The sequence below is a fragment of the Centrocercus urophasianus genome, unplaced genomic scaffold, assembly GCF_019232065.1.
Source record: "Centrocercus urophasianus isolate 14NV4802_14NV808 unplaced genomic scaffold, USGS_Curo_1.0 seq_13, whole genome shotgun sequence".
In the NCBI taxonomy this organism is placed as follows: domain Eukaryota; kingdom Metazoa; phylum Chordata; class Aves; order Galliformes; family Phasianidae; genus Centrocercus; species Centrocercus urophasianus.
In genome coordinates this window covers 53855091-53881198 of record NW_024884475.1, presented here as the reverse complement: position 1 = coordinate 53881198, position 26108 = coordinate 53855091, and the positions used below count along the sequence as shown (strand labels likewise).

Here is a 26108-nt window from a genome sequence, read left to right as displayed (position 1 = left end):
CCCACAAAAATGGGAAGGAAGGAAGGGAGGAAAAGAACAGCGGCAACAATCTATGGAGGAAAACTTATTTTATTATAATATCGGAATACAAGATAACACAATATATACAATTTAATTGAAATTGAGATTAATAAATCAGACAAGATGAGAGAGAGAGAGTTCCCGGGACCGAGTCAAACCTGAAAAGCTTGGAATGGCTGGGAAAGCACCTCCAGCACCCACTGCAAGGCAGCAAGAGAGCACCCCCCCCACCCGGAAGGGTAAGATCCCGTGACTTCTGTAATGTTCAGGGATAGGTACCTGGGATTGGGGCAGTGACACTTCAGTGCCCCGTACACTACATGATGTTTTGATGTGGAATACTGAAACCCAAAAATAAAAAAACAAACAAACAAACAAAACACATTGAACCATGACACCTCCAAATTGAGGGGACAATGTAGGAAGTACTTTTATTTTCTGTACAGAAATATTTCTAAGATATTCCATCTGAATTTATATTTATTGTTCGTATGTATATATACATTCAGCCCTTCACTTTCCTTGTTCAGTAAGAAGCTGGAAAATCTGCTTGAGGAAGGCAGTCATGTTTTTTAAAATATTAAGAGTAGAAGCAGTCCATATCTGGGAGGGTTTTTTTTTGTTTTTTTTTTTCCAGAGTGAGAGAGCATTAAGTGGCAGTTTGGGGAAATCTGTTTTAAAAGGGAATTGAATGTTGCCTGCTTGAGTGCACAGAATATATGCTTGGGTGGACAGTCTAAAAGGAGATCATTGCCCAAAGCATCCCATTGCATCGGGACAAGTGATGTGAAGCTTCCCATTTCATTTAAATGATTTACTCGCTAAATTACACTGTTTTTGTGAAGTATTCTAAGTCATGTACGAGACGTGGAATTCTTAACAGCTGTGAGATTTCTCATGTACTTGTTTCCCTGTATCCCTTTAACATTAAGGAGATGTTAAATAGGCTATGACATTTCAGTCCTGCGTATTTATTGCTCTTAGGCATGTGGCAGCCTCTGTGATATGCTGTGAACAGGAGTGCCCAGTATTAGCCTTCAAATCACAGTATACATACATGAATGTATACTGTACGTATAATCTCCAGGATTTTTCACTTGTAAGATGATTTTATATTGTTTTCTTACATAAAACTTCTGTAAGCATATTGATAGTCAGGCCGTTGCTTAAAACACTAGTATTATTAAGTGTTAGTAAATAGATACGTATCTTTAATTTGTCAGTTTCTGCTTTGCAGTATTAGCATCAAAAAAGTAGTATTGATAAGGATAAAATTATGTTTACTGTTATCGTTTGTGTTTGGTCAATATACAGACCTTAGGGGAGAGGAATTGGCTATTAGGGATCTCAACCAAATAGGGACTAAATATTAACAACTAATTTCACTTTCATGAAAGTACTGAGACTTTTAAAAAGGTTTTGTATTTTTATTTTTTATTTTTTTTTACCTTCCAGTTTCAATGATACACTGAAATAATGTGGTTTTTTTTTCCCCTCACAGTCACAGGTAAGCCTGTGGGGGAAAAAAAGCTTATCTCAAAACTACGTGTGACAAAGTAGCTCAGATTTTTTTTTGTTTTTTTTTGTTTTGCTCTGTCTTGATCTTTATTTCCCTTTTTTTGTTTGTTTGTTTGTTTGAGAGACATTGTGCAGTATCAATGTATGTTACCCAAAAAACTGTACAAAACAGTGATGTGTTTTTCTGTCTTTAAGGGAGGTGCATGTCACTGCATGCCTGTGCAAACACATGCAACAAGATGGCTAGTAGCAGTGTCTGGGTCCACAGAAATTTCTTGTGGCATTTTATTGTCCAGCGAGCAAATACAAAAATCCCGGACTTGTTTGAGCCCGGTATCAGCAATTTAGAACATGGCAATTGCCTAATCCGTTGCATTGTGTTGAACTTAAAACAGGTTTTTACTAGTTTAATGAAGTTCTTTCATCTCTTGAAAATAAACTAATGCATGTGGTGACTGATTTTACAGCCCTCTGTAAATCAGCACAAAGATCTCATTGGTGCTACCCTCTGCAGCAAGCTCCATGTCTTCCTGTTCCTCTTCAAGGTGCGAAAATTCCTTCTTCTAAGAACAGTAACTGAGCACAACCACTGCTGGACTTAATATGGTGGAGATGCACACTGGATACACTTGGTGTATGTGTTTCTGACGTTTCCTTGTTATTCGAAGACATAGGTGGATGGTGTAAATGCTAAACCATTTCTTCACAGAGTACTGAAGTGGAGAAGTCCATCTTACAGTTTAGTTCTTATTTACTGGCTTTCCTCTTGCTCACAGTAGCTTATTACAGCTAGAAAATAAGGTGCTTCCTCTGTCTCTGTCAGGACTATACCGACACAGAAGAATGAAAAGAGCAATATGACCCACAGAGCTGCTCAAAACTCCTAACCTCTTAGGTTTTAGCTGCTAGGACTGATCCCAAGCTGAGGGCTGTTACTTTTCACTTGTATAGGCAGAATTTATAGAAAGACACCTCTTCTTGGCTGCTTTTTTTTTTTTTTTTTTTTTTTTTTTTTTTGGTGTGTGTGTGTGATTTTGTTTATTTATTTATTTATTTTTATAAAATATCTGAAGTGGTTATTTCAGGAAGGAAAGGTTTCATTTACCTTGCAGTTATTATGTCTTGAACGTTCTCCTGGTCAGCCTTGATCCCACCATTGTCCTGTCAGTCTTCAGCTAGTTGATAGTTGATACATCTTTCAATCTCAGGGGACTGCGGAGGAGTTCTGGTCCCTCTGTCTTTTTTGACCTTGCTTGAGAGGCAGGGGGTGTTATGTGCATCCTATCTGAAGCTGCAGTGAACTGTAACTTACTGTGCAATTTATGCTTCTTTCTCCATCACAGCGAATCATGTTTCTGTAGAGTAAGTAATCATTCCTTTCTTTCATGTTTGTGGCCTGACATCATTAATACTGGCAGTACAGCTCTGGGAATCATTTGATAGTTAAATTGAACAGTCTCTCTGCTGGCTCCACATTGACAGGTTGTAAAATGCTGAATATGTTACTTCATATTAAAACCACATTTGAGCAACAGACTCATTAGTAGATCTCAAAATCAAAATAGATGCTCAAAATTCAGAAGCAGTATCAATAACAAATCTTAATATACTGTTCTTTTGTGACATTTTTCATTGTAAATCTCGTTGTCCACATTTCTTGTATAGTTATGAGGACTGCTTTGAAAGTAACGCCTCCTACTTTATTATGCTGGCTTATGATATGAGAGGTGGATGTTACTGATATGGCAATAGAGGCTGAACATTCTCACAAACATGACATTACATTTTGTTGCTATGCAACAGAATGCAGCAGTGGAGCAGTCTGACACAATTGCATCTGACATGGAAGTGTATATGAAACGAAGGTGTGTTATTGCATTCCTCCATATAGTAAAAATGGCACCCATTGACATCGGTCAATATTTGCTGAACGTTGATGGAAACCAAACGGTGGATGTGAGCTCAGTGAGAGTTGAACTTTGGGTAACCTTTTCCTAGCAATAGTGCTGTCATAACAGATGTGAATCAATGGGTCACTTCCTCTAAGGGCAACATCTAGGCTCTTGATCACTGCTGGTGAAAATGGTGGTGAAAATGGTGGAGAATTGGTGTTTTGTAGTTGAGAATTTTCTCTGTGAAATGGTGGTGTTATGCTTTTGGCATCTATTGTAGTTCCCATGAAAATAAATAGGAGGCATTATTTTTGGAACAGCCTATAGCAGAGATAATGATACTGAAGTGAACTCTTGGTCAAGTGTTTAATCCAAGGGGATTGAAAAATAGTATTCTTTCTTTGACTTGTTATATTCATCAGTATCTCTGAAACCATGGCTGTGGTACGTTAGTAAAAAGAAATTGAGCATGTTAAAGAAAACTAAGATAAAAACTAAGAGCATGTTGTGAAAAAGCTTTGTTAAGTGGAAGATGCACTGCCTGCTTTTTAACTCTAAAAAGATAAGTATGGCCTGAGCACAGCAACATTAACAACTGATTTTCCCGCTTCTTTTTGTACTGTGGATTCTGTGGTTGAGAGTTTGTCATGTTTGATAGTTTGTCTATTGTATCTTCTTGTTTGCTCTCCATTCGGTTCAGCTTTTCAGCTACCTTTACAATGGCTGAAACACAAGCTTGCCGAGGGCTTAAATGTAACTCAAAGTCTAGAAGTTGATTAATCAGCTCATTTATAAGGGGTCTTCTTTCCTCTCTGTCATACATTGCTGCAAATGTACTGGCATACCTTTCTGGTGCAGTCTTTGTGAATGTACACCACGTGTTCGGTGTACACCTGGCTCTCTCAGGATCATGCTCTTGGTCTGGCTCATCAGGAGTCAAATCAGGGCTATGTAGCATTTCTACAACAGCATATTCTCTCAAATAACGGATGCCTTTTTCTATATCAGTCTATTTCTTTTTCTTAGGCATCAGATCATCTTTGAAGGGGTATGTTTCTTTTACAGCTAACAACATCCATTTCCAGAGGGTGAAGGCCTGGTTCTGGCATGTGCCAATGCCTCTGTCAGTGTCTGAGTTCCTAGTAATGCCATCCAATTGGCGAGCTTCTCTACTATCTAGCTGCACACTGTTGGCCCCATTGTCCCAACAGTAAGGTAACCAGGTGACAATAGGCTCATTTGGGTGATGTGAGAAGTCTTTTCTCAGACTTAGAATTTCATTCATTTTCAGAGATTGATCAACAATGGTAATTATATCTTGCTCACCTCTTACTCTTTCGGGACTTTGTGTTGCCCTCGTAGGTGTTGGTGACTGGTCTTATTGGGGGCCCCTCCTCTGGACTCAAGGGTCTTTCTCCTGGATCTTGGAGCCAGTCCTCAGGACCTCTTTCCTCCTCTTTCTTCTGTTCTGAGTCGAGATTCATTTCATTTTCCGTCCTCTTACAGGGGCAACTGACGTCAATTGTGCCTCCTGTGGTTGATCAGGTTGGTCAGTTTCGATGCTCTCACCCTCTATCTCAGCTTGGAGGCTGTCCCATTCGATTATGAGAGTATTTAGTTCAGTTTGGAAGGTGTCCTGTTCAGTTTGGAGAGTGTCGAGTTTGGATTGAAGGGAGTCTTGCTCGGATTCGAAGGCATCTCGTTGAGATTGGAGATTCCTTCTCTCAGCTCGGAGATTCTCCCCTTCGGCTTGGAGTCCTTCTTTCTCAGGTCAGAGATGCTCTTGCCAGGTTTTGAGATACTCTCTCCTGGCTAGGAGACTCTCTTTCTCAACCCGGAGATTCTCTGTCTTGCCTTGGAGACTCTCTCTTTGGGGTTGCAGGGAGTCTCTCTCAATTTGGAGGGCGTCTTTCTCGGATTGGAGGTCTTTTCTCTCAACTAGGAGACTCTCTCGCTCAGCCCAGAGATTCTCCCTCTTGGCTTGGAGTCTCTCCTGGAAACTCCCTTTCAGCTGGGAGACTCTCTCGCTCAGCCTGGAGATTCTCCCTCTCTGCTCGGAGTCTCTCCCTTTCAGCTCTCAGACACTCTCTCAATTTCACAAACTCTCTCCCTTTATGGGATAGTATTGAATAAGGCTCAATAAGCATTAGCCAGGCCCCAAATCATTTGTGCCTCCTCAGATCTGCCTGAGCCGCAACATTCCTGTCTCAAATATGTGTTTAAACTCTCAGGGTCTTTCAGGTGTTCAGGAGTAAAGTTCCATGACACCGAAGATGTTCCACCTCTCTAAAGTCTCTCCCAAGCCTCTCCACACTCCCTGCCACTCAGTATTCTTTGGTTTTGGGGAAGGCTTCCTCAAAATACAATAAATACAAATAGTGACATGATCAACAGTAAATTTAGGGAGGTTAATAACGTGATCAGGTGAGCATTCAAAAACTGTGGAAAGGATTCAAATGAGAGACTGGGAGCATGCTTAAAAATCCCAAGTTCTGTAAAATTAGCAGCTCCCTCTGCAAACAGGTTTAAAAGAGAAAGCGGAATCCTTTTTTTTCCTCTTTACAGAAGCAAGATAGCAGTGCTAAAGTTTACAAATATCCCAGAATATTGGCAGTCCGCCTGGCCTTTCAAGGTCAAGTTTTCAGTGAGCACCTGTGAAAAAGATGAACTTTCCCAATGAAGTTCTCCGAGAGCAGAGAGGGATCCGTTCTGAAAAGCTAAAAAGCAGCTTCTGCCCACATTCTCCTCCAAGAATGTCAATGGTTTATGGGCTGGTTCAGCCCAGTTCTGTAACTAGCGGGGCGGAGGGATTTCGCAAAATCCGTGCCTCCGGAAAAAAGGGAACAGGGTATCCCAAAATAATTAAAAACAGAGGCAATGATCTGAGGAGAAACAAACTAATTTACTAAATATAGTATTGGAATGCAAGATAGCACTCCATAATACAATATAATCAGAATTGAAGCTAATAAATCAAATATAATGAGAGAGAGAATGTTCCCAAAGGTGGATAAGCCTCAGCATAACACTGAGTTGAGATGTGCAGTCCAGTTGAACAAAAGGGAGATGGGAGGGAGAGTGGACGAAAAAGAGTGGATGAAAAAGAGCCCATCAGGTAACCTTGCCAGGAGTTATATCTGCTCTCTCTGACTGCAAAGTCCCCTGGGGAATGTAGTTCTTCTCTTCTGGGCAGGTACCCAGAACTTGAGGATTAACAGTTAAAATCCCAGTGTTCCACATGATGTTATGATGTGGAATACTGAGAACCAAAAATCACAAAACCGTGACTAAAGCATTTAAGAGGTTTTACTGCCACTTACGAGATTTCTGAGAGGAGCTTTTAAGGTAGATGTTATATTAAGTGTATTTCCTTGGATTATTTGGTCTTTATATTGTGATTATTATATGAACTGGGGATTAGGTGCAGTATATTATGTTTACATCTAAGATACTTTCTTGAAAGTGATATTTGATTTTAATACATGTGCTATTTAAAATATTGGGTAACTTCCAAATAACTCTTGTTCTCAAATTGGAGGGCTTTCAACAAATGTCAAGTGTTAATCTTAGGTCTGCTCTTAAATTCCTATCAGCTAAGAGTATAATTGTTCACTAGAGAGTGAAGTAAATTACTTTCTGCACAGCAGCTCAAAGAACTAGTCAGAGGGAAGTTTCAGAATTGGTGGTCATACTCTGCAAAGTGCAAGTAAAATGCTCTGCATATCGTAGTTTCCATTAACCTCCCCCCCCTCAAATACAAGGATAACCTTTGCACCCTGCTGTTGAGAGTGCTCTTGAAGTTGGTGGGATTCCTTCCAATGGATGCTAGGGTTTTAAATTAAGTTATAGAGGCGATGGCTATTGACATTTGGATGAGAATGGAGCAGTGCTATTATGCATGCTACATTTTAGTGAATTGGGAGCTACAGTATCCAGCTTTGCAATGTAGGTTAATTTTTTTTTATTAGCATATGCATGATGTTTTTGTATGCTGTCCTTTAGTGACAACCTACATAAATAAATTGAAAAGGGGTTCGTTTCTATTGTCCCTTGGACACAAGTGGTAGACACTGATGGATACAGACAATTTTCTTTAAGGTTCAATTCTCTGATATTTGGTTTCCAAAATCACTGTAGATTACAAAGAGCAAGTGGTTCCTCTTCATTTTCAGATATCTCTAGAAATCGAGTCCTTTTGCTTTATGTGCTAATTGTCAAAAGAATCTGTTGTACTTGACTAGTTCCTTGGATGCCTCTAGCATGACATCTGAAGTAAAGATGGGAGATTTCCCAGGGGAAGGTGGAGTGTAGGGCTGTGAATGTGTTCACACTATTTAAATAGTCATTAGGCCAGATTCTGCTCTGTTCACAGATGCACAACCAGCCTTCCATATTCATGAACACTCTTCATCTGCTTTGACAAATGGTGCAACTTGAGAATTGAGCTTTCATCTTTTTGCTTCTGTTTAATCAGTTCAACTTGAGTTCAGAAATCATGAGCTTGTTGAATCCAAAGAAAGTGGATTGTGATTCTTGTGATTCTAAAGCTCCAGGTGAATTTGGCCATTTAAATTTTATACACTCCTGGAGAGTTTTCCTGTGAGAATCTGTAATATGTGTTTTACTTCTATTTCCTGTGCATCTTATGCTCTTTTATAACATAATGACCTACTCTCTGGAACAGATTTTCAAGTTATCCTCCTGCTAGCACATACAGAAATTCTCCACATTCTCTTTTGTATTAATAAAATTTATAGTCTAGATTATCATTTGGTGTAGAGTGTAGGAGAAAGCACTTGGAACTCTTATTAGCACAGCTGAGGTACGCAAAGTTTAAGAGCATGTTCCAAGTTATGCTTTAAGCATTATCCTTCTCCTCCCAAAACATTCACAGTGTTCTATCAAGTAATAACAATATTAATAACAGTGCTACCGCATAGCATTTGTGATTCTCTTATTAGTGTTACCTGTATTACATTATTTAAAGCTGCAGTAAAGCTACCTAAGTCACTAAGTGGCACTCCTTTCAGAGTCAAAACCAGAGGAAATGTTCTTATTCAAGGAAGAGGGATAATATGCAACCGTGTATTGTCTCATTATCTGCTTTCCAAGTAGTTTGCCAATAAAAGTGATTTATTTATTCCTTTTTTAAAATTTATTTCCAGTAGTTAAGTCTAGTAGAACTGAACAGACTCTAATGAATTTGTAAAGGCTTGGTCTTAGGTGCTGCATTGTTTTTTCAGTTTGTAACAGTGAGTACTCAGATGAACTTCACGTATAACAAATGCCTTTGTATACTAGCAATTTGTTTGATTCACATTAAGAATTTTGAATTAATCATAGAATCATAGAATCATCGAATGGCCTGGATTGGAAGGGACTTCAAGGATCATTAAGTACCAGCCCCACCCTGCCACGGACAGGTTTGTCACCTGCTAGATCAAGTACGAGATCAGGTTTCCCAGTGCCCTATCCAGCCTGGCCTTAAACACCTGCAGGGACAGGCATCCACATCCTCTCTGGGCAGCCTGTTCCAGCACCTCACCACTCTCTCAGTAAAAACAAACAAAAAACAAAACAACACCTTCCACTTTACATCTAATCTTAAATCTCCCTTCTTTCCATGATCTCCATTGATGAATTTTATGATGCTTACCAAGAGAGTAGAGCATAGCTAATACAAGCCTGGATGAAGAATAATGAGCTCTGGCTATTCTGCTTCCAATACCAGGCTATCTGCATGGTGCTTCATGATGCTATGGTTGCCCTGCTCTGAAGAACGTACTTCAGCCTCTTTACCTGTGGATCTTGAGCTAATGGTCAGATAACAGATATCTATGTACATGTTAAGGAGGAAAATTTATTTGGAACAAATGAAAACCATGTAGCCTTATTTGTGGCTTTTATCACTCTATGGAGTGATTCAATGAGAATGAATCAGATCTGAAAATGACAGGAGGAGGAAAATGATTTGAGTATTATGGAACATAGCTTTCAAAGTACCTTTGCACTTTCTAATGTTATTTCAACACTCAAATAATATGAACTGCAAACCAGTGCTTTTAATTATCTGGTGCAGCTACATCATGCCCTTGCAGTGTGACCTTGAGCAACCAACTTGTGAATTTGCAGTTAGGTAAGGGCTCAGTGCACCCCATCTGCTCTCATAAGTAGTGAAGTGCTTTTTCATAGTTGTGCTTGTAATGAAACTTACAGTGTGATTAAAGCACATCATTCAGAAAAGGATTTGTTTTAATTTTAAACACATCTAAAGACAGACATTCACCAATTTTAATGCTATCATTTGACTTGGCAGATTATAGAGAGAGGTACTTATTTTCCTGGGAATATTCTCCCGTGTATGTTTGTATACAACATGTTAAAATAGCCCTTGAGTGATCTTTTTGGGAAGGTGAGGTGATAACCAAGTTGAACCTGATTTCAGCGATGTCATTGTCACCAGTGATACAAAAGCACAACATTTGTAGGATGAGGTTTGTGTTGGACGTTTTTGAGAAGGCAGTACACTTAGTCATTGGCTTGTGAACCAAAGGTCTGCTTCAGTGATGTGGTGGTCTGTATTCTTTGTCTGGTAGTATAATTGTGTATTTGGCTCTCTTAAAACACTGTTAGAATCCTCCAATTTCTAGGCTTCAAGATCTGTCCATACTGCCTGTCATTTTGACTCTGCTCCTTTTTTCTGAGTATAATCTACTGATATTCAACCTAACTTGAACATAAAAAAGAAGTATTGCCTTCTGAGCTTCTTTGGATTTCAAGGGTTTTTTGTGCAGATTTTTTTTGTAATATTTCAGAATTTTTGGAAGTGTGAGAAGAGTGAGTGTAATAAAATCGATTGCTTTATTACTTTTCAGACAGATGTATGTATTTTGGCATAAACTTTATCTCCTGCATGTATACTGTTAATTCAAATGTTAATTGGAAGAACTCAGCAAGTCGCTTGCAAACCTGGCACAGCAGCTCTGAGCTCTGCTGTTCAAACTTTTGCATCAGGACTATAACACTGTACTTCTGGGAGAACCAAAGCATGTGCTTGTGCCACATGCCAAATCAGACAACCTTGGCCTTGGAATGTAGTAAATTTATGTGAAAGTATAGTTAAGTATAGAAAGTATGTATTAAGTGTAGCAAAATCTGGCTGTGTAAATGGTCAAAGTTTTGCTAGTGCAGCCACAGAAAATCGATGGACATTAATATTCTGCTTCCTTTTGTGGTGCAGCAGACTGTCATGTTTTATTTCCATAGCTGCCACTGACCTTTCTTGCCATGTGGCTAACTATTCCCTTGGTGTTGCTTGAAAGGCTGTGTGAGCTGGCTAGGAAATTCTTTCTGTGGTTGTCTTCTAGAGTCACTTCTATGCTTGTCGTAGCAGCTGAAGAGCCTTCATTCTCCTGTCCTGAGATCATATCAGCTCTCATCCTTCACACACATGCTTCAAACACACGTTTAGATACCCACAGTGGGGAGAGTGTGGTATTCTGTTCAATCCCATGTTCTTTTTGTTCTTTATAATCTCTTAATTTTCCTTCTTGGCTTAGACTTGTATGTGTAGATGATCATAAGGCTGTCCTTGCTGCTGGAGTACTGAGTGAAGCTCTCCCCACAATCCTTCTTTCTCCACTGTTTTGTGCTTACAAATGAGTTGTTGCCAGCTGCTTCCATGTGCATGCTCATATTTGATAAACTGCTTGTAGAGATTTCAGAATTGACTTTGATATCCTGCACAACTGCAGAGATGAGGCTGATGCTTTGCCCAGGAGAGGTCTGCAACCACTTCAGATGCATATTGTTTAAGATTTACTGAAAAATAATAATAATAAAGAAGACCTTACACAATTTTGCAATTTTGTCCATAAGAAAAAATACCAGTTAGGAACATAGTAAATGTGAAGTTTACTCAAGAATGGAGTTATTAAGTAAAATTCTGGCCTTACAGAACTCTACACCCTCAGAAGTAAATTAAAAATAGGAAGGAAAATCACCTACCTTTGGGATGGCGAAAAAGTGTCTTCTTTGCATTTTATTACAGATAAGAAAGACAAGTAATTTGAGAAAATAGTAGGCATTTTCATTATGATTTCTTTAGTTGTTTCAACATTCAGTGTAAATTTCTCCTAGGTAGTGTAGGAGTGACTCCTGTGAAAGAATGAATGAGTTTGGTGTGGCTATGACAAATGTGCTGCTATGGGGACTGCTCACTGAGTTGCTTGTAAGTGGTTAACGAAGGCTGTGATTCTGTGGCTTAGAAGATGTACAGCTCTACTAGCCTTGTGCTCCTGCTAGCTGACACCTATATGGTTGTAACAAAAAGCCAGATAATCTCACTCTCTTTACAAATCATAAATATCTCACATCATTTTCCTGGTAAGCTTTGGTTTTTAGAAAATATAAAGAGAGCTGATGTAGTGGTTTAATTTATTTAATTTGTTTTGGGAATCTATGCTTTTACAGCTTTTTTTCTTCTATTAATTTCTTGTGGCTACAGCCCTTCAATACAAACAATAAATTAATCTTACTTGCCTTGTCATTCTTCGTTTCAACTAGTCCAAGGTGAAGTCAAGAGATTATGCTTCTAAAAATGCTTGCTGTTGAGTTTTGACATTTGTATATGTGTTAAGTAACAGTCTAAGATGTTGTTGCTAGAGTATTTGTTCCTTCAGTGCCTTTTATTGTGCCTACAGAAATGCCCTGCAGGTCTTTTTATATTCCTTCTTTCAAAATGCCAGTGTAACAGTCTTTCTCTCCTTTTCTTGAAGGCATAATACTGCTTAAAATCAAAACTCAGACTCAAATGTGATGACAAAACTGAACTAAAACTATCATTGCGCTTAGTTTGTCTGAAAAGGTAACTTGGAAGCAGCTGCTTTTGTGGTTGGTAAAATCACTGTAAGCATTTTCTCCGTGTTCTTAAAGAGGCAAGAGTTTCCCAGTTTCTTGTACCTTACAACAGTTGCCAGAGTATGGCTGTATGCTTTAATCTAACATGGTCCCTTTCAGTAAAACCTTTTGCAAGCCTTACGGGGCCTTTGGCTGGGTTTTTCTTCCATCTTCAGAGACTGTGGTGTTTGTCGACCTTACTTTGCACTGAGGTCCAGCATTTGGCTCCTGCAGGCAGTATTCTGCTTTGTAGTTACATTGTTCAGGGTAAAGTCAGGATCAGGGAGGTTGAGAGTAATTGGCTTTATAGAATGCCTGCAGCTTCAGCTTACTCATGGGGCTCTTCTAGCTTCAGCTGTTGTCCCAACTGATGAGCCAACTGAACTTAATGAGCATTCATATCTGCAAGGTAGAGCCTGTTAATTTAAGCTGTTTGATTGAGGTGTCAGATATGGAGCTTTTTTCCATCTTTGCCACAGCCTATGTGTACATTTGCATGCTTGGCTGGTATGAGGAAACCTAGTGATGAGTGTGATCCCAGGCCACATCCATTGCATCCTCTTCATCCACAGGGCCCAAGCCATGATGTTTTCTTGTGAGATGATTTTATCAGACTATCTATTGCAGATACCAGTCCTACTCACCAATCTCCCACAGTCAGCAGTGCTGATCAGACCTACTGATAGGGAATGGAATTCACAGTGGAATCCAGATTGTGATGTTTGACTGCGTAAGGTTAGTATTTTGATACAGATGGGCATTTTATATTTTCGAGGTTATCAAGCAGTGTGTGTGAGTTCTGTCTTCCTGGCAGAGCAGGAGACTTGAAATTTTTTCATCCTCTTTTAATCTTTGCTTAGCTCTGAAAGCAGATCTCGGAACTAATACTTTGCTCATTCCACTGAGACTGAAATGTGTATTTTTGTTCAGACTTGATTATAGCCAAGCACTGTTCTACCAGCAGAGGAGGTTGGAGTGGATCTTTTTGGGTGCGTATTAATGTAGTATTTTTTTTAATTGGTTTTGAATGACTCAATAACATAGCTTTCTGGAATTTATGATTTTTAGTTATTGTTGTGTTCTCATTTATACAAGTTGCTACTCAATTGGGTTCTTTTTTTTCCTAAGTTCACGTGGAATCACAAAATTGCAGGTTTGAAAGGGACCTCAAGAGATCGTAGAGTCCATTTCCTCTGCTAAAGCAGGCTCCCTACAATAGGTTACAGAGGTGTCCAGACAGGTCTTGAATATCTCCTTAGAAGGAGACTGCGCATCCTCTCTAGCCAATCTGTTTCAGTGCTCCGTCACCGTTGCTGTAAAGAAGTTCTTCTGCTTGTTTGTACAGAACTTCCTATGTTCTTGACCTCTTGCTATATCCCAACGAGAAGAGCTTGGCCTCATCCGTTTGTCTCTCACTTCCCTTTAGATATTTATAAATGTTAATCAGATTTCTCCTCAAATTGTCTTTTCCCCAGGCTGAAGAGACCCAAGTTGCTAAATCTTTCCTTGTGTGAGAGATCCTCCAGACTTTGTCATCTTTATCATCTTTACAGCCCTCTGCTGATCTCCTTGTAGGAGATTGATCTCTTTTTTTGAGCTGGGAAGCTCAGAACTGGACACAGTAGTCTAAATGTGGTCTCACCAGGGCAGAATAGACAGGTAAAGTCACCTCCCTCAACCTGCTGTCTGTGCTCTTTTTTAATGCACCCTGGGATACCATTGACCCTTGTGGCCACAAGGGCACACTGCTAGTTCATGGCTAACCTGTCATCTACCAGAACTCCCAGTACCTTCTCCACAGAGCTTTTATCATGTAGGTCATCAGCTAACCTGTACTGATGCATGTGGTTACTCCTGTCCAGGTGCAAGCCTTTACATTGCTCTTGTTGAATCTCATCAGTTTCCTCTCTGCCCAACCAGTGATGACATCATAAAAGGTTATGAGGTTGGTCAAGCATGATTTCCCTGTGGTGAATCCATTCTGATTACTTCTGATAACCTTCTTCTCTTCCAATTGCTTGAAGAGGGTATCTAGAATAAGTTGTTGCATCACCTTCCTAGGGACAGAGATGAGGCTGAGTGGCCTGTAGTTTCCTGGATCCTCCTCCTTGTCCTTTATGAAGATTGCAGTGATGTTGGCTATCCATATGAATATGTATACATTTTTTAAAGGTTTCACTGTTCCGTGCTGCAAGTGAATTTATTCCATTACCTTCAAAGCCTTTCTGTAAGTAAATCAGTGCACCTACTGTTTACGTGGGTGGATAGTGATAGGGCAAGGAGGAATGGCTTTAAACTGAGACGAGGAGGTTTGGATTAGATATTAGAAGGAAGTGTTTCACACAGAGGGTGGTGTCACACTAGAACAGGTTGCCCGAGGAGGTTGTGGATACCCCATCCCTGGAGACATTAAGGCCAGGCTGGATGTGGCTCTGAGCACGCTGGTCTGGTGGTTGGTGACCCTACACATAGTAGGAGGTTGAAATTAGATGATCTTTGAGATCCTTTTCAACCCAGGCCACTCTATGCTTCTTGATTACCATACATCCTAGTCTAAATGACTAAGCTTCTACTTCCTGTTTTAATGGGCATTCATACCTTTCATTTATGAGTCTTCTTGCAATTTGGTTATATATGATTGTTGGGAATCAGATCATTAGTGTTTCATTGTGACTTCATTGATTTATTCATAAATTTAGACATGCTTTTTATTCATGTCTATGTAACACAATGTCATATACTGAAAGCTAACAAATTAAAGCCTGTGACGTTGTTCTGACTGATGATGTGTTACCAAAAGCAAACAAAGATTGGTTGCGGTTTTAAACCTTCTAATGTTACTCTAAAGCAGTACTTCTTGATACTGAGAAAAAATAACAGCATATTATTGGAAATAGAATATGCTTTTATTTCATGCTTGGAGGATGATATGAAGGATTCTTGAACCAAAGTTAGCTTTAAGTAGTTCAGTGTGAATAAGGAAGTATTTTAGAAAGTAGCCTTAAGCATAAATAGATATACTTTAAATGTTTTATGTGCAGAGGAGTTACTATTGAAAAATGAACCTACTTGGATTCCTATAAATACAGTTATGGTTGCTCCTGGTGCTGCTACAGGGTTTCATCTCTGCTGAATTTGCCGCAGGCGCTGGTTGCAGAGAGGGTAACAGGATGATCAGGTACTGAAGATTTCACATGAAAGAAAACTCAGATTATACAAGATGAAGGAGATGACTAGCAAAACACAGTCTATCTGGTTAAGCTTGTCTTAAATTGTAAGCTGGAGAAGAATGAAAAGGAATAAATGTGCTACCCTTTCCTTCTCAAGGGTCCAAATGACTATCATTCTGTCAATACAATGTGCTTAGCAGAAAGGAATGCAGGGAGTTCTATAAAGGTGGCAGAGCCTGGAACAAGCTGTCCAGGGAAGTTGTACAATCTTCTTTGGAGATATTCGAGACCTACCTTGACACTGACCCGTGTGACCTGCTGTAGTGAACCTGCTGTAGCCAACCTGCTGTAGCCAGGGAAGTTGGACACGATGATATCCTGTTCCTTAGGAGGAAGTTTTTCACAGAGAAGCACTGGAACAGGTTGCCCAAGGAGGTTGTGGATGCCCCATCCCTGGAGGCATTCAAGGCCGGGCTGGATGTGGCTCTGGGCCGCTTGGTCTAGTGCTTGACAACCCTGTCTATCAAACTAGATGATTATTATGGTCCTTTCCAAACTAGGCCATTCTATGATTCATAGAGGTTCCTTCCAATCCCTGCCAGTCTGTGATTCTGTGCAGTGTGTGGGAAGTAGGCCATCAGCATCATCATTATTTGATTAATTGATGTTTCATCACAGGCATGACTTTCCATGATGTATCGCCAGTAAAGGAATCATTCTAGGCATTGACATTTTAAAAAAGCAGCTGCTGCTTATAGTTTGATTTCTTATGCATAGAGTGTGAACCAACTGAGCCAAATATCATATATGATTGTTGCCCTATTATTGCAGTGGCAATAAACAAACTTAGGGTACAAATGCAAGGGTGCAGATAATCGCATGCTCTAGTGTGTTAGAATTTCCTGGCTTCTGATTAATGTTCTGCAATGTACCCTTCACAACTGGGTGCCAGCATTGATAGCACAAAGCAGATCTGTGTGTACAGCCTTTGTGAATACCATAAAAGAAAGAGGAAATTTGAGAACCTGCTAGAATGTATTTCATTTGTCCATAATGGCCTTGTAATTGTTGCTATTATAGAATTTTGGATAGTGGCTGTGGTGTGTTTAAGAATTGGGCCTGTGGTTTTATTGCAGAATTATTACATTAAAATCATTTGGGGACTGTAGGCATATAGTCAGACTCACTCTCTTAAGTATTATTCTGGCCAATATTGTGAAATGCAGCTGTTTCTAAGGGGCAAGAGGAGCTAGAGTAACTGTTGAATTAATAACAAAATTGAGATCCATTTAGTTTCCTTTTTTCCCAAAGACTGTCAGCTAATTTGAGATCAAGGCACAGGAAAATTAGGCTTTTTTATTATTGAATTTTTTTTTTTTATTAGTGGTGCAAAAATGGCTTTGACTCAAAGCACCTTGACCTTTTATGTGGCCTTTAAGAGACTGAAAGACTCCTTGGGCTTAAGGGCTTTAAACTAAAGAATTAAAATGTTGTGTTTTGCTTCTGGGGCCAAGACAGAGAATATTGAAATGAAATCATACACTTGGTTTTGCTGAAGTGTTTAATGAAGCTGATGTTTGGAGCTAGGTAAGATAAGGGCACTCTGAATTAAGAAGAGATCACATTCACATGGTGAGGACAGTGCTAAAATACAGTTATTACTGGGCTTATCACAACTAATGCACTTTGTTTAAAGACCCTCCCATTTGCAGTGCCAACAGCTTTCCTAGGAAATAACCTTGAGTTACCCATTTTAAATGCTCCTTTTTATTCCCTCAGTCCTTCAGTCATACTTAGAACTGGATTAAGTTAGTGAGGTAATTTATGGTAGACCCTCTTGTTACCTTTTTGTGTATTTGTATTTGTACTTTTTAATGTTGTTATTGGCCAGACTGGAAGAAGTGTTTCACAGTTCTTGGTTCTCCTATGTTTGCCTTGTATGAGGAATATACACAGGGCCAGGCTCTCACCTCTTCCTTGTCCGTTGTTCAGAGCACTTCAGCTCATTGCCTCAGCCTCATCGCAGCACAGACATCCTTAACAAACAGCATGCTAAAATGCAAATGTCTGCACTGGGAATTGGCATTCTAGAGTAATTAGAACATGTTTTCTAGCTCTCAGTAGTTAAAAAGAATGTGCAGTTAGATAATTTGGCTCCAGATATTGCTCCCCTGTGTTTCAGTCTCCTGTTTCTTACACTGGTAGTTGATAGGAAATGTATTTAACACCTCCCATGCCCCTGGCTGGTTGCTTTTTTTTTTTTTTTTTTTTTTAAAAAAAAAAAAAAAAAAAAAAAAAACAAAAACAAAACCACACTAAAGCAGAATGTTTTTAGGTATGAAACATGAGTTGTTTTCCAGCCTTGATCTGTTTCTCGAATGATGAAATATGATAATTTTTAATTTTATATTTACAAGTGGAAATTCTTGGAATTGTCAGTGTCCAACTCTTAAATCCAAAAGTACTTCAGTGTTTTCATTTCCCTACAACGTGAATCTCTTATGCTTCACTGCAGGCTGAATATGAACATTTCCCTTCTGTCTTGTCTAAACAGGTAGTACCTGCAGTTAATTTCATCACTTATAAGTTGTGTCGAGGGAGGCTATTTTCACACTGAGTAGTAATAGCCAATTTTTCTCTCACCTCTTAAAAGGGAAAAAAAAAAAAAAAAAAAAAAAAAAAAAAAAAGGAAAAACTACAATCAACAGTATTTGAATAGCTGCTGGAACTGTCGCCCCTAGAGCTTAAAATCTTTCTCTTCTTCACAGATATATGTTATATTCATTAGCTGTTGAAGGCTTCATACTGTCCTACTATTTGGGGAATTTTTTTTGGTTGGTCCAGAGTAGAAGAAAACTACTTGAAAATAGTCATTCTTATTATTTTTGGGAGAAACAGATAAGAGAAAAAAAAAAAAAAAAGGTTGTTTCTGTTTTTCAGATGCAGAAATCTATTCTGATAGTGAATGATGTTCTGGAGCTTCTTAAACACTCCTAGTGATAAATATATGGTTTTAAAACAGTTGGCAATGGAAGAAAAAACCTGCATGAATCATTGAAGGATAAATTGAATTTGGGGAGGAATTACTTCTAAAAGCAGTAGTGATCCCTTGTGATGGTATTACATGAAGTTAAAACATATTTTTTTCTTTTTCTGTGGAGTTGTCCTGTATATGACTCGTAGTTGGTATGTATCTTTTATTTCATTAGGATATATATTAGTAGTTAGTGCGTAGTAAAGATGTCCTTTCAGTTGTATTATTTTGCTATAATTATTGGCTAGTCTATGCAATCACTGAATTGTGAATCAAGGAGGTACAGGTTTACTGGAAAATACCATCACATGCGAAAATACCATCTCGCTTGCATGTGAGTTACTCACTTTTTCAGAAGACATTAACTGCATAACACATTGCAGAGGGCACAGAACTGAGAGAGAGTGGATGGTAATCTACAGGGTCGTGCTGCCATGCATACCTGGAGAAATGGGCTCTTGTTGAACCTCTTGGGGTTCAACAGTGGAAATTGCTAAGTCCTGCATCTGGGAGGAACAACCCAAGGAAAGTAAAACAAAGGCACTAGTGTGCATGCTGGCAGCTTGTCAGCTGAAGGCAGCTCTTTGGAGAAGTCCTTTGTAGTCTTGGTGGATACAAGTCAACCAAGGGCATTGTGCCCTTGTGGCAAAGAAGGCCCATGGTATACTGGGCTGCATTAGTTATAGTGTTACCAGCAGGTCCAGGTGAGCAATCCTTCCTCTCAGCTTCGGTGAGTCCTTACCTGGAATGCTGAGATCAGTGCAGGGTTCTCTTGTACAAAAGAGGCATGGAGCTCCTGAACAGTGCCTAACACGTGTCTACTGCGATGATGAATTTGGAGCATTTCTTCTATGAGCAAGGTAAGAGTGTTTAGCCTACGGAAGAGAAAGGAGAGAACTTATTCATGTGTATGCTTGGTGGAAGAATGCTAAGAGAACAGAAATAGGTTCGTCTAAGTGGTGCCCAGTGCCAGGCTAGAGGCAGTGGGTGCAAATTAGAACACAGGATGTTCTATCTGAACACCAATAAGTGCTTCTGTGAGGCTGTGGGCTCTCCTTGCAGATTTTCAGAAGCTGCCTAGGTGTGGCCCTGGGTGCCCTGCTTGAGCAGAGTTTGGGCTTGATGGACTTGGATTTAAACGTGTTCATAGTTAGTTTTCCTGTTTACCTTTCCTATGAATATCTGGCTGCTGTGACTGTGAAGAAACACGAGAAGTTCTCATGCTCCTGCTCCATAGAAAGTTTCTGCCCCATTTGTTTTGCAGTATAGTTTAATTTGACTTGCACAACTATTTAGCTATTGTGTAATTGTACGAAATCATTCTTATTTTGACAGTGGCCTCTAGAGGCTCGTTCAACCTTAACCATTATTCTGTAAATCTGAGGTTGCTACTTTCTTGTAGTGCTTGTTTGGAAATGAAACAGCAATTGTTCTTCCAACACTACAAACTGATTAAAGTGATGAAGCCATTGCTAATTAAAAATAAATAGTAACTTCAATTTTCCAGTTTCCTCCTGGCGGAGGTGTGCACCTCTTATTTTTTTCTCCATCATCTGTGGAGCAAGCTATAACACAGCGTGGAGAGGAGAGCTGGGCTTTGTTTTTAGGATGATATACACAAACCTAGCAGTAGTTCAGTCTCAAAAAGCAATTTTTGTTACCACTTTGGGATCTTATTGCAACTGAAAAGAGAAAGTTAAGAGAATGCTAAAGGTTGACAGAGGTACTATAGTGTATATACACACAAAGTAAGGATTTTGGGGATGATTTACAAATGTAGAGGCTTTTACTTGTATTATTACCCTGAGTATTTTATATACACATAATACAATGTCTCACCTGACTTACTACATACTGCAAGCAAAGGGCATGGGTTTTATTCACATTGGAAAAAAAAAAAAGGCAACTTGGTTTTATACAGCATGGAGCTAGGACAAAATGGAAGGGTGAGATGAATGACTGTAATGAGGAATTTTGCGAACTTTCCATCTAATATCCCAGGATACAATTATAATTATGTGGCAAAATGCTCAGCAGAAATCAGTCACAGCATCTCCAACAATACTAAAAGTTGCAAGAAAGTGAAGATTAGAAAATACGAAGTAAAAGAGGTAAAGTAACTAGCTACATGAATTTACCATTCCCATGTGAGTGATGTCTTGTTTGTTTTTGTTTATAAGGAGTAGTGATAAGAGGCAGAGAATGAGCTTGCGTGGTCATTTCAGGAATAGTATTGTAGACTGGACCAGCTGTTTACATTGGTGATTGGTAGGTTTTCAAATACCAGCTCAAGTAATTAAAATATTTGCTTTCTCTATTTTCTTCACAAATTCATGTGGTAAGGATAAATTTGTGAAGTTCTTACTGTCTTTTAAAATGCCAGCTGGACACTTGAGAGGATTATGGTTAAAAGGGGTAATCTTTTAGTGTACTGGTTTGACGTTATGGTGTTTGTAGTACTTTGGGAATCTTAAGAGACTCAGATTAAAGAGTCCAAAATGTAGTAGTCAGTAATTGGCTTTTTGGGTGGTAACATTGCCCACTGGTACATTTAAAAAAAAAAAAAAAAAAAAAAAAAAAGCGTATGAAAGAAATGAGACTTAAGAGAAGTTTGAAGTATGAAAATAGTCTCCTTAATAGAGTAGAGCCCATCCCTATCATTGTTAAAGATGAGTCTTCATTCAATCACGTTCTCATTATTTTAGTGAACGTTATGAACAGATTATAAAGGAATGCACTCCAGTAGATAAAAATTAAATGCTGTCACTATTCATGACATTTTAGTTAATTATACTATCCCACAATGACTTGTGACTGTTAGCACTGAAGCTTGAGATAAAAGGGAGGGATCACAGCAGCTTGCAAAAGCTGTACCAAAGCTTATCTCTGTCTTGAATGGAAGGATAATAAATTCCACGAACGCAGATCACCAGATGACCCAGGTTTTTCTTTAGCTGTAAATTAGGGGATTATACAATCCCTGTGCAATATTAATTATTAAACAAAGGCAATTTTAGATTTTAATTCATTCATGAAATTTTATAAAGGCTGGCAGATGAGCAGTGTCATCTTTGTTACCTGCAATTTTCTGTTTTAACTCCTTTTGTAAAGCTGCTTTGATGGACTGTGGGTGATCGTACTCTGTTGTGCTATGTGATGTCAGCAGACCTTTTACAAATAAATTAATGACATGATAGTCAAGTGTCACAACTTTTCTTAAAAAAAAAAAAAAAAAGAAAAAAAAAAAAAAAGAAATAATTATTTGCTGTGTCCTTTTTTTTTTTTTTTTTAATCATGTTAAAATTCAGGCGTTGAATTTCAGTATCGCCCTCTGACAAACCTAACTTTTTGCAATTCTTTGTCTGTAAACAAAGAGTCTAATCTATATAAATGTTTTTATTTGTACATATTCAGTCATTGGTTGTAGTGAGAAGATACTACTTTGTGCTTTTCTTTGTACCTAACAAATAGCACATGATAATACATCATCTGCTGGTTGAATGCAAGAGAGGAGGACAAAAATGACGAAATTATTTTATTTTTATGTAATATCTCTAGTTCAATGCATTTTGCACTAGTTCTCTCCACATTTTTCTGTGTAGGAACCTGTAACATATATTTCTCTTGCATACCTGTAAGCAGTATGGCAAGTTTTCTTTCGGTATCAGCATGTTTTGGGGGATGGATGTTTGTGATAATGATCAAGTACTGAGTAACACTGGTTTCAAAATATGGGAAGTCATGTTTCACTACTAGTCATCTTATGTGTCTACCATGCACAGTGTGTGCATCAGTAATTGAACAAATTAAACAAATGGCCATAAACACTGTAGAACGTAAAATGCATTAGACGTAATTACATGTACTCTGCAAAAAACATCTTCTTCCTTTCAGAAGAAGCCCAATTTTAGGATGTTCGTGCTTCTTACCAAATGGCTCAGAATTACTTTAAAAAACAAAAGTACACATTTCAGACCTTTATTTTAAATACTCAATCCTTTTCTGTCCTATTACTTACAGTCTATTCTCAAGCAGCCTTAAAGCACTAGATGTTCGTGAATATTCTCTTCGTGAATATCTGGAGAAGAGAAGGCTGCGGGGTGACCTCATTGCAGCCTATCAATACCTGAAGGGAACCTACACCCACGAGGGGAGTAAACTCTTCAAAAGGGCTGACAACAGCAGGACTAGGGGAAATGGATCCAAGTTGAAGGAGGGAAGATTTAGGTTGGATGTTAGGGGGAAGTTCTATACAAGGAGAGTGGTTAGGCCCTGGAACGGGCTGCCCAGGGAGGTTGTGGATGCCCCGTCCTTGGATGTGTTTAAGGCCAGGTTGGACAGGGTCCTGGGCAACCTGATCTGAATGTGTGTGTTTGGTGGCCCTGCTAGGCAGGGGGGTTGGAACTACATGATCCTTGAGGTCCCTTCCAACCCGGGTGATTCTGTGATTCTGTGATTCTGTGATGTTGCTCCAGGGTGTGTGTTGGGCATGCCATGTGTCTTGATGTATGCTGAATTCATGCTGAATGTAATTTTAATAAAACTCAGGGTAAAATGCCACTATTAGCTGTTCTGCATTGGCATCCAATCAAGGCGATATGAATGACATTTTTACTTGAATTTTAGACCTTGTGTAGCTGAAGTGTGTGCAAATGACAAATTGGCTGTGGTCAGCAAGGAGAATGCACGTGATTGTGAAGGTTGGATGATACACTCTCAGAAACAAGTTTTATACTGATGAATGTTACTGTTCAATATTCTCAGCTCTCAACCTTGTACAAATGTGAAATAGGTTTTTCCTGACTTTTAATCCTTGAGAACTTGTGACAGTCATCCTTGTTACAGTTGATGTTATTGGCTGTGTATACACACATGTAAACCCTACATAGTGGTGTATGTTATGCATTATAAATTACAATGTGATCTGTTTAAAAGATGAATCACCACATTTCTTCTTGTTCACATATGACATAAAATAGTACCATAAATGTATAATATAGGAAACTGGTGTGGTTTATTTGCTGCAATGAGCATTTGCTTCCAAATTCTGCTTGGTACGTAAAGGTACATCTTGGCTGTACAGGAAATTTCTACATTTGAAACACCTAGCAGTAAGGGGGGGGCGGGGGGGGGGCGGTGTTGCTGTGCTGATATATTACTAGTGACATTTACACCTGAGATTTTGGAGTATGTATAACTTCTAACAAGAATAGCTGCTTGTATGGAAGTCAGGTACTTCTGGGTGTTCTTTTATTAGTGCTAATTGAGCCAGATGCTCAGTTGAAATATGTGGTTGTTCTTCTAGTTGTAAATATCATCTGAGTCATATCAGCTAGCACTATAATACGTAAATAATTTGTATTAAGAGAAAATATGAATAAAAGTATCAGATATCACTTCTAAACCACTTGGATTTGGCCTTTTTGGCTCAAAGTATGAGATGTAAGACAAAAAACTACTTGTCAGAATTTCTTTTAAATAGATTATAATTCTCCTTAATTTCTATTCTCATTTTTAATCTGTGATGAAGAAAGAAGTGCATCGTATGTTAATTTTGAATTGGAAATACATGTCCTTTTACAGACTCAAGTAGATCGAAGAGATATTGCAAATTGACATCATATGTTGTGCCAGGTGAAACTTAGAAAATGAGAGTGGATATACCAGTCTATGGGAAATAGAAGTGCCACTTTATGAAATATAGAAACAGTAATGTTTCCTTCACAGATGACTACAGCAAAGTCTGGAAAATCATTTCTGTTTTGGGCTATCACAGCATGACTTATTACATGTATGTATTTATGTGTACACATATATGTATACTTTTTTTCTTTCAGCATTTAAAATACACCCTGAGATCACTTCAACACTGGGATTTTTGTCTTTGCAGTTTGTCGAGAAGACTCGTACCAGTCAATAGTCTCATGTGCTGCTGTAGTACTTACCCCAACAGTGGATACAAGGAAGAAAGAACAGATGCCAAAACCTGAAGCGTCTAAACAGTGAGTTATATGATCATTTATGAATGCAATGTGAACAAAGGGTATTTTCATTCTTGTGGATGCGTTTATACGCCTCATTTCTGTTTCACTAGGGGTTACGCTTAGGTGTTTCCATGAACAGAAATTGACCTGTGACTAGGCTGCTTCTTTTTCTCACTAGTCTACCTTTTTATCCAAGGTTTTGATAATGAAGTATACAAAAAGAGTGCTTATTTATCTTGTGAAAAATTTACTTTTTAATAGGCTTAGCAGAGTGATTGCCTTTGTTTAAATAATCCTCTCATTCATCTCAGTTTTCAGTTGCTTTTTAGAAAGATCTTAGTTCCTAAATGGTCTTCTCATTTGAGATACTTCAATATTTTTCAGTGCCTTTTTTTACTACTGTGTTATAAGGTATGATGACGTCCTCAAAAATATGGTAGTGATCTTCCACGGAAATTCTAAGAAATTGAGTATAATGTGATATCTTATGTTAGACAAAAATCATACCCAAAACATATCAGACAGGTTGGTTGTTCCCTAACAATTTTTTACATGGTCCCATACAACATTCTTGTTTCTAAAGTGGAGAGATTTGGCATGGTTAGAACTAGAGGGTTGTGGTCAATGGTTCTATGTCCAGGTGGAGGTCGGTCATGAGTGATGTCTACCAAGGGTTTGTCTAGGGTCTGGTCCTTTTCAATTTATTTATCAATGACCTGGATAGTAGGATTAAGCTCACCTTGTGTGGCGCAGTTGATACAACAGAAGGAAGGGATGCCATCCAGAGGGACCTGGACAGGCTTGAGAAGCAGGCATACAAGAACCTGGTGAGGTTTAACAAGGCCAAGTGCAAGGTGTTGAGCTTGGTTCAGGGCAGTCTCAGGTATGCATACAAACTGGGAGGAGAACTTCTTGAGAGCTGCCCTGCAGAGAAAGTCCTGGAGATCCTGATGAATGTAAAGCTGGACACGGAAAAACAAAACAAAACAAACCCACACTGTCAAAAATTCAGTGAATTAGATATTAGACCTGAAACCTTTGGGTCAGATTGAAATGTTTGCACTGCCACATCTGTTACTAGTTATACAGTGTCTTTAACGGGAGGTATAAAGTCTCTTTTCCTCATGTACGTCTAGTCTTAGTACAGGTCTATGGCCTAAGTCAGTAACTTATTGTGGCCTCTCTTTCAGTCTGATGGTAGAACCATTTCTTCCTAGTCTACATGTATTTGAAAATTTAACGTAGTACATTGTCTGTCACCTATATGTGAAGTAATGTCTGAAATACTCTTAGCATCTATTTGATTGAATGTTTTTGTTATGCGGCTTTCTAATTATGAAAAGATTGGGAAGGCAATAGGCTGCAGAGTAGCTATGCTGAAATACAAACTTCTGTGGTTAATTCAAACAATATAGTACGTTTTTGCCTCATTTCCATTAAAAGGTAAGCCTGCACTGTTATTTTATTGCCTTTTTTTCTCCACTATCAGCAGATTCAGCATTTCATAATCCCTTATGAATTTAAAGGAAGGTCCTTTATGTGTTTAACAAGTACTTGAGACTTTTACGATAATATCTCCTTTTCCCCTTTG

At 38.8% G+C, this 26108-nt stretch overlaps 1 protein-coding gene across 6 annotated transcripts in view; it reads left to right on the top strand.

The window, feature by feature from the left end:
* CCSER1 (coiled-coil serine rich protein 1) overlaps nucleotides 1-26108 on the top strand; it is a 617185-nt gene that overhangs the window by 150652 nt on the left and 440425 nt on the right. For all 6 annotated transcript variants that reach the window (XM_042812628.1, XM_042812632.1, XM_042812630.1 and 3 more), the window contains exon 5: nucleotides 24424-24535. In XM_042812628.1, the coding sequence (XP_042668562.1) occupies nucleotides 24424-24535 (112 nt within the window). The remainder of the gene's footprint in view (nucleotides 1-24423; nucleotides 24536-26108) is intronic.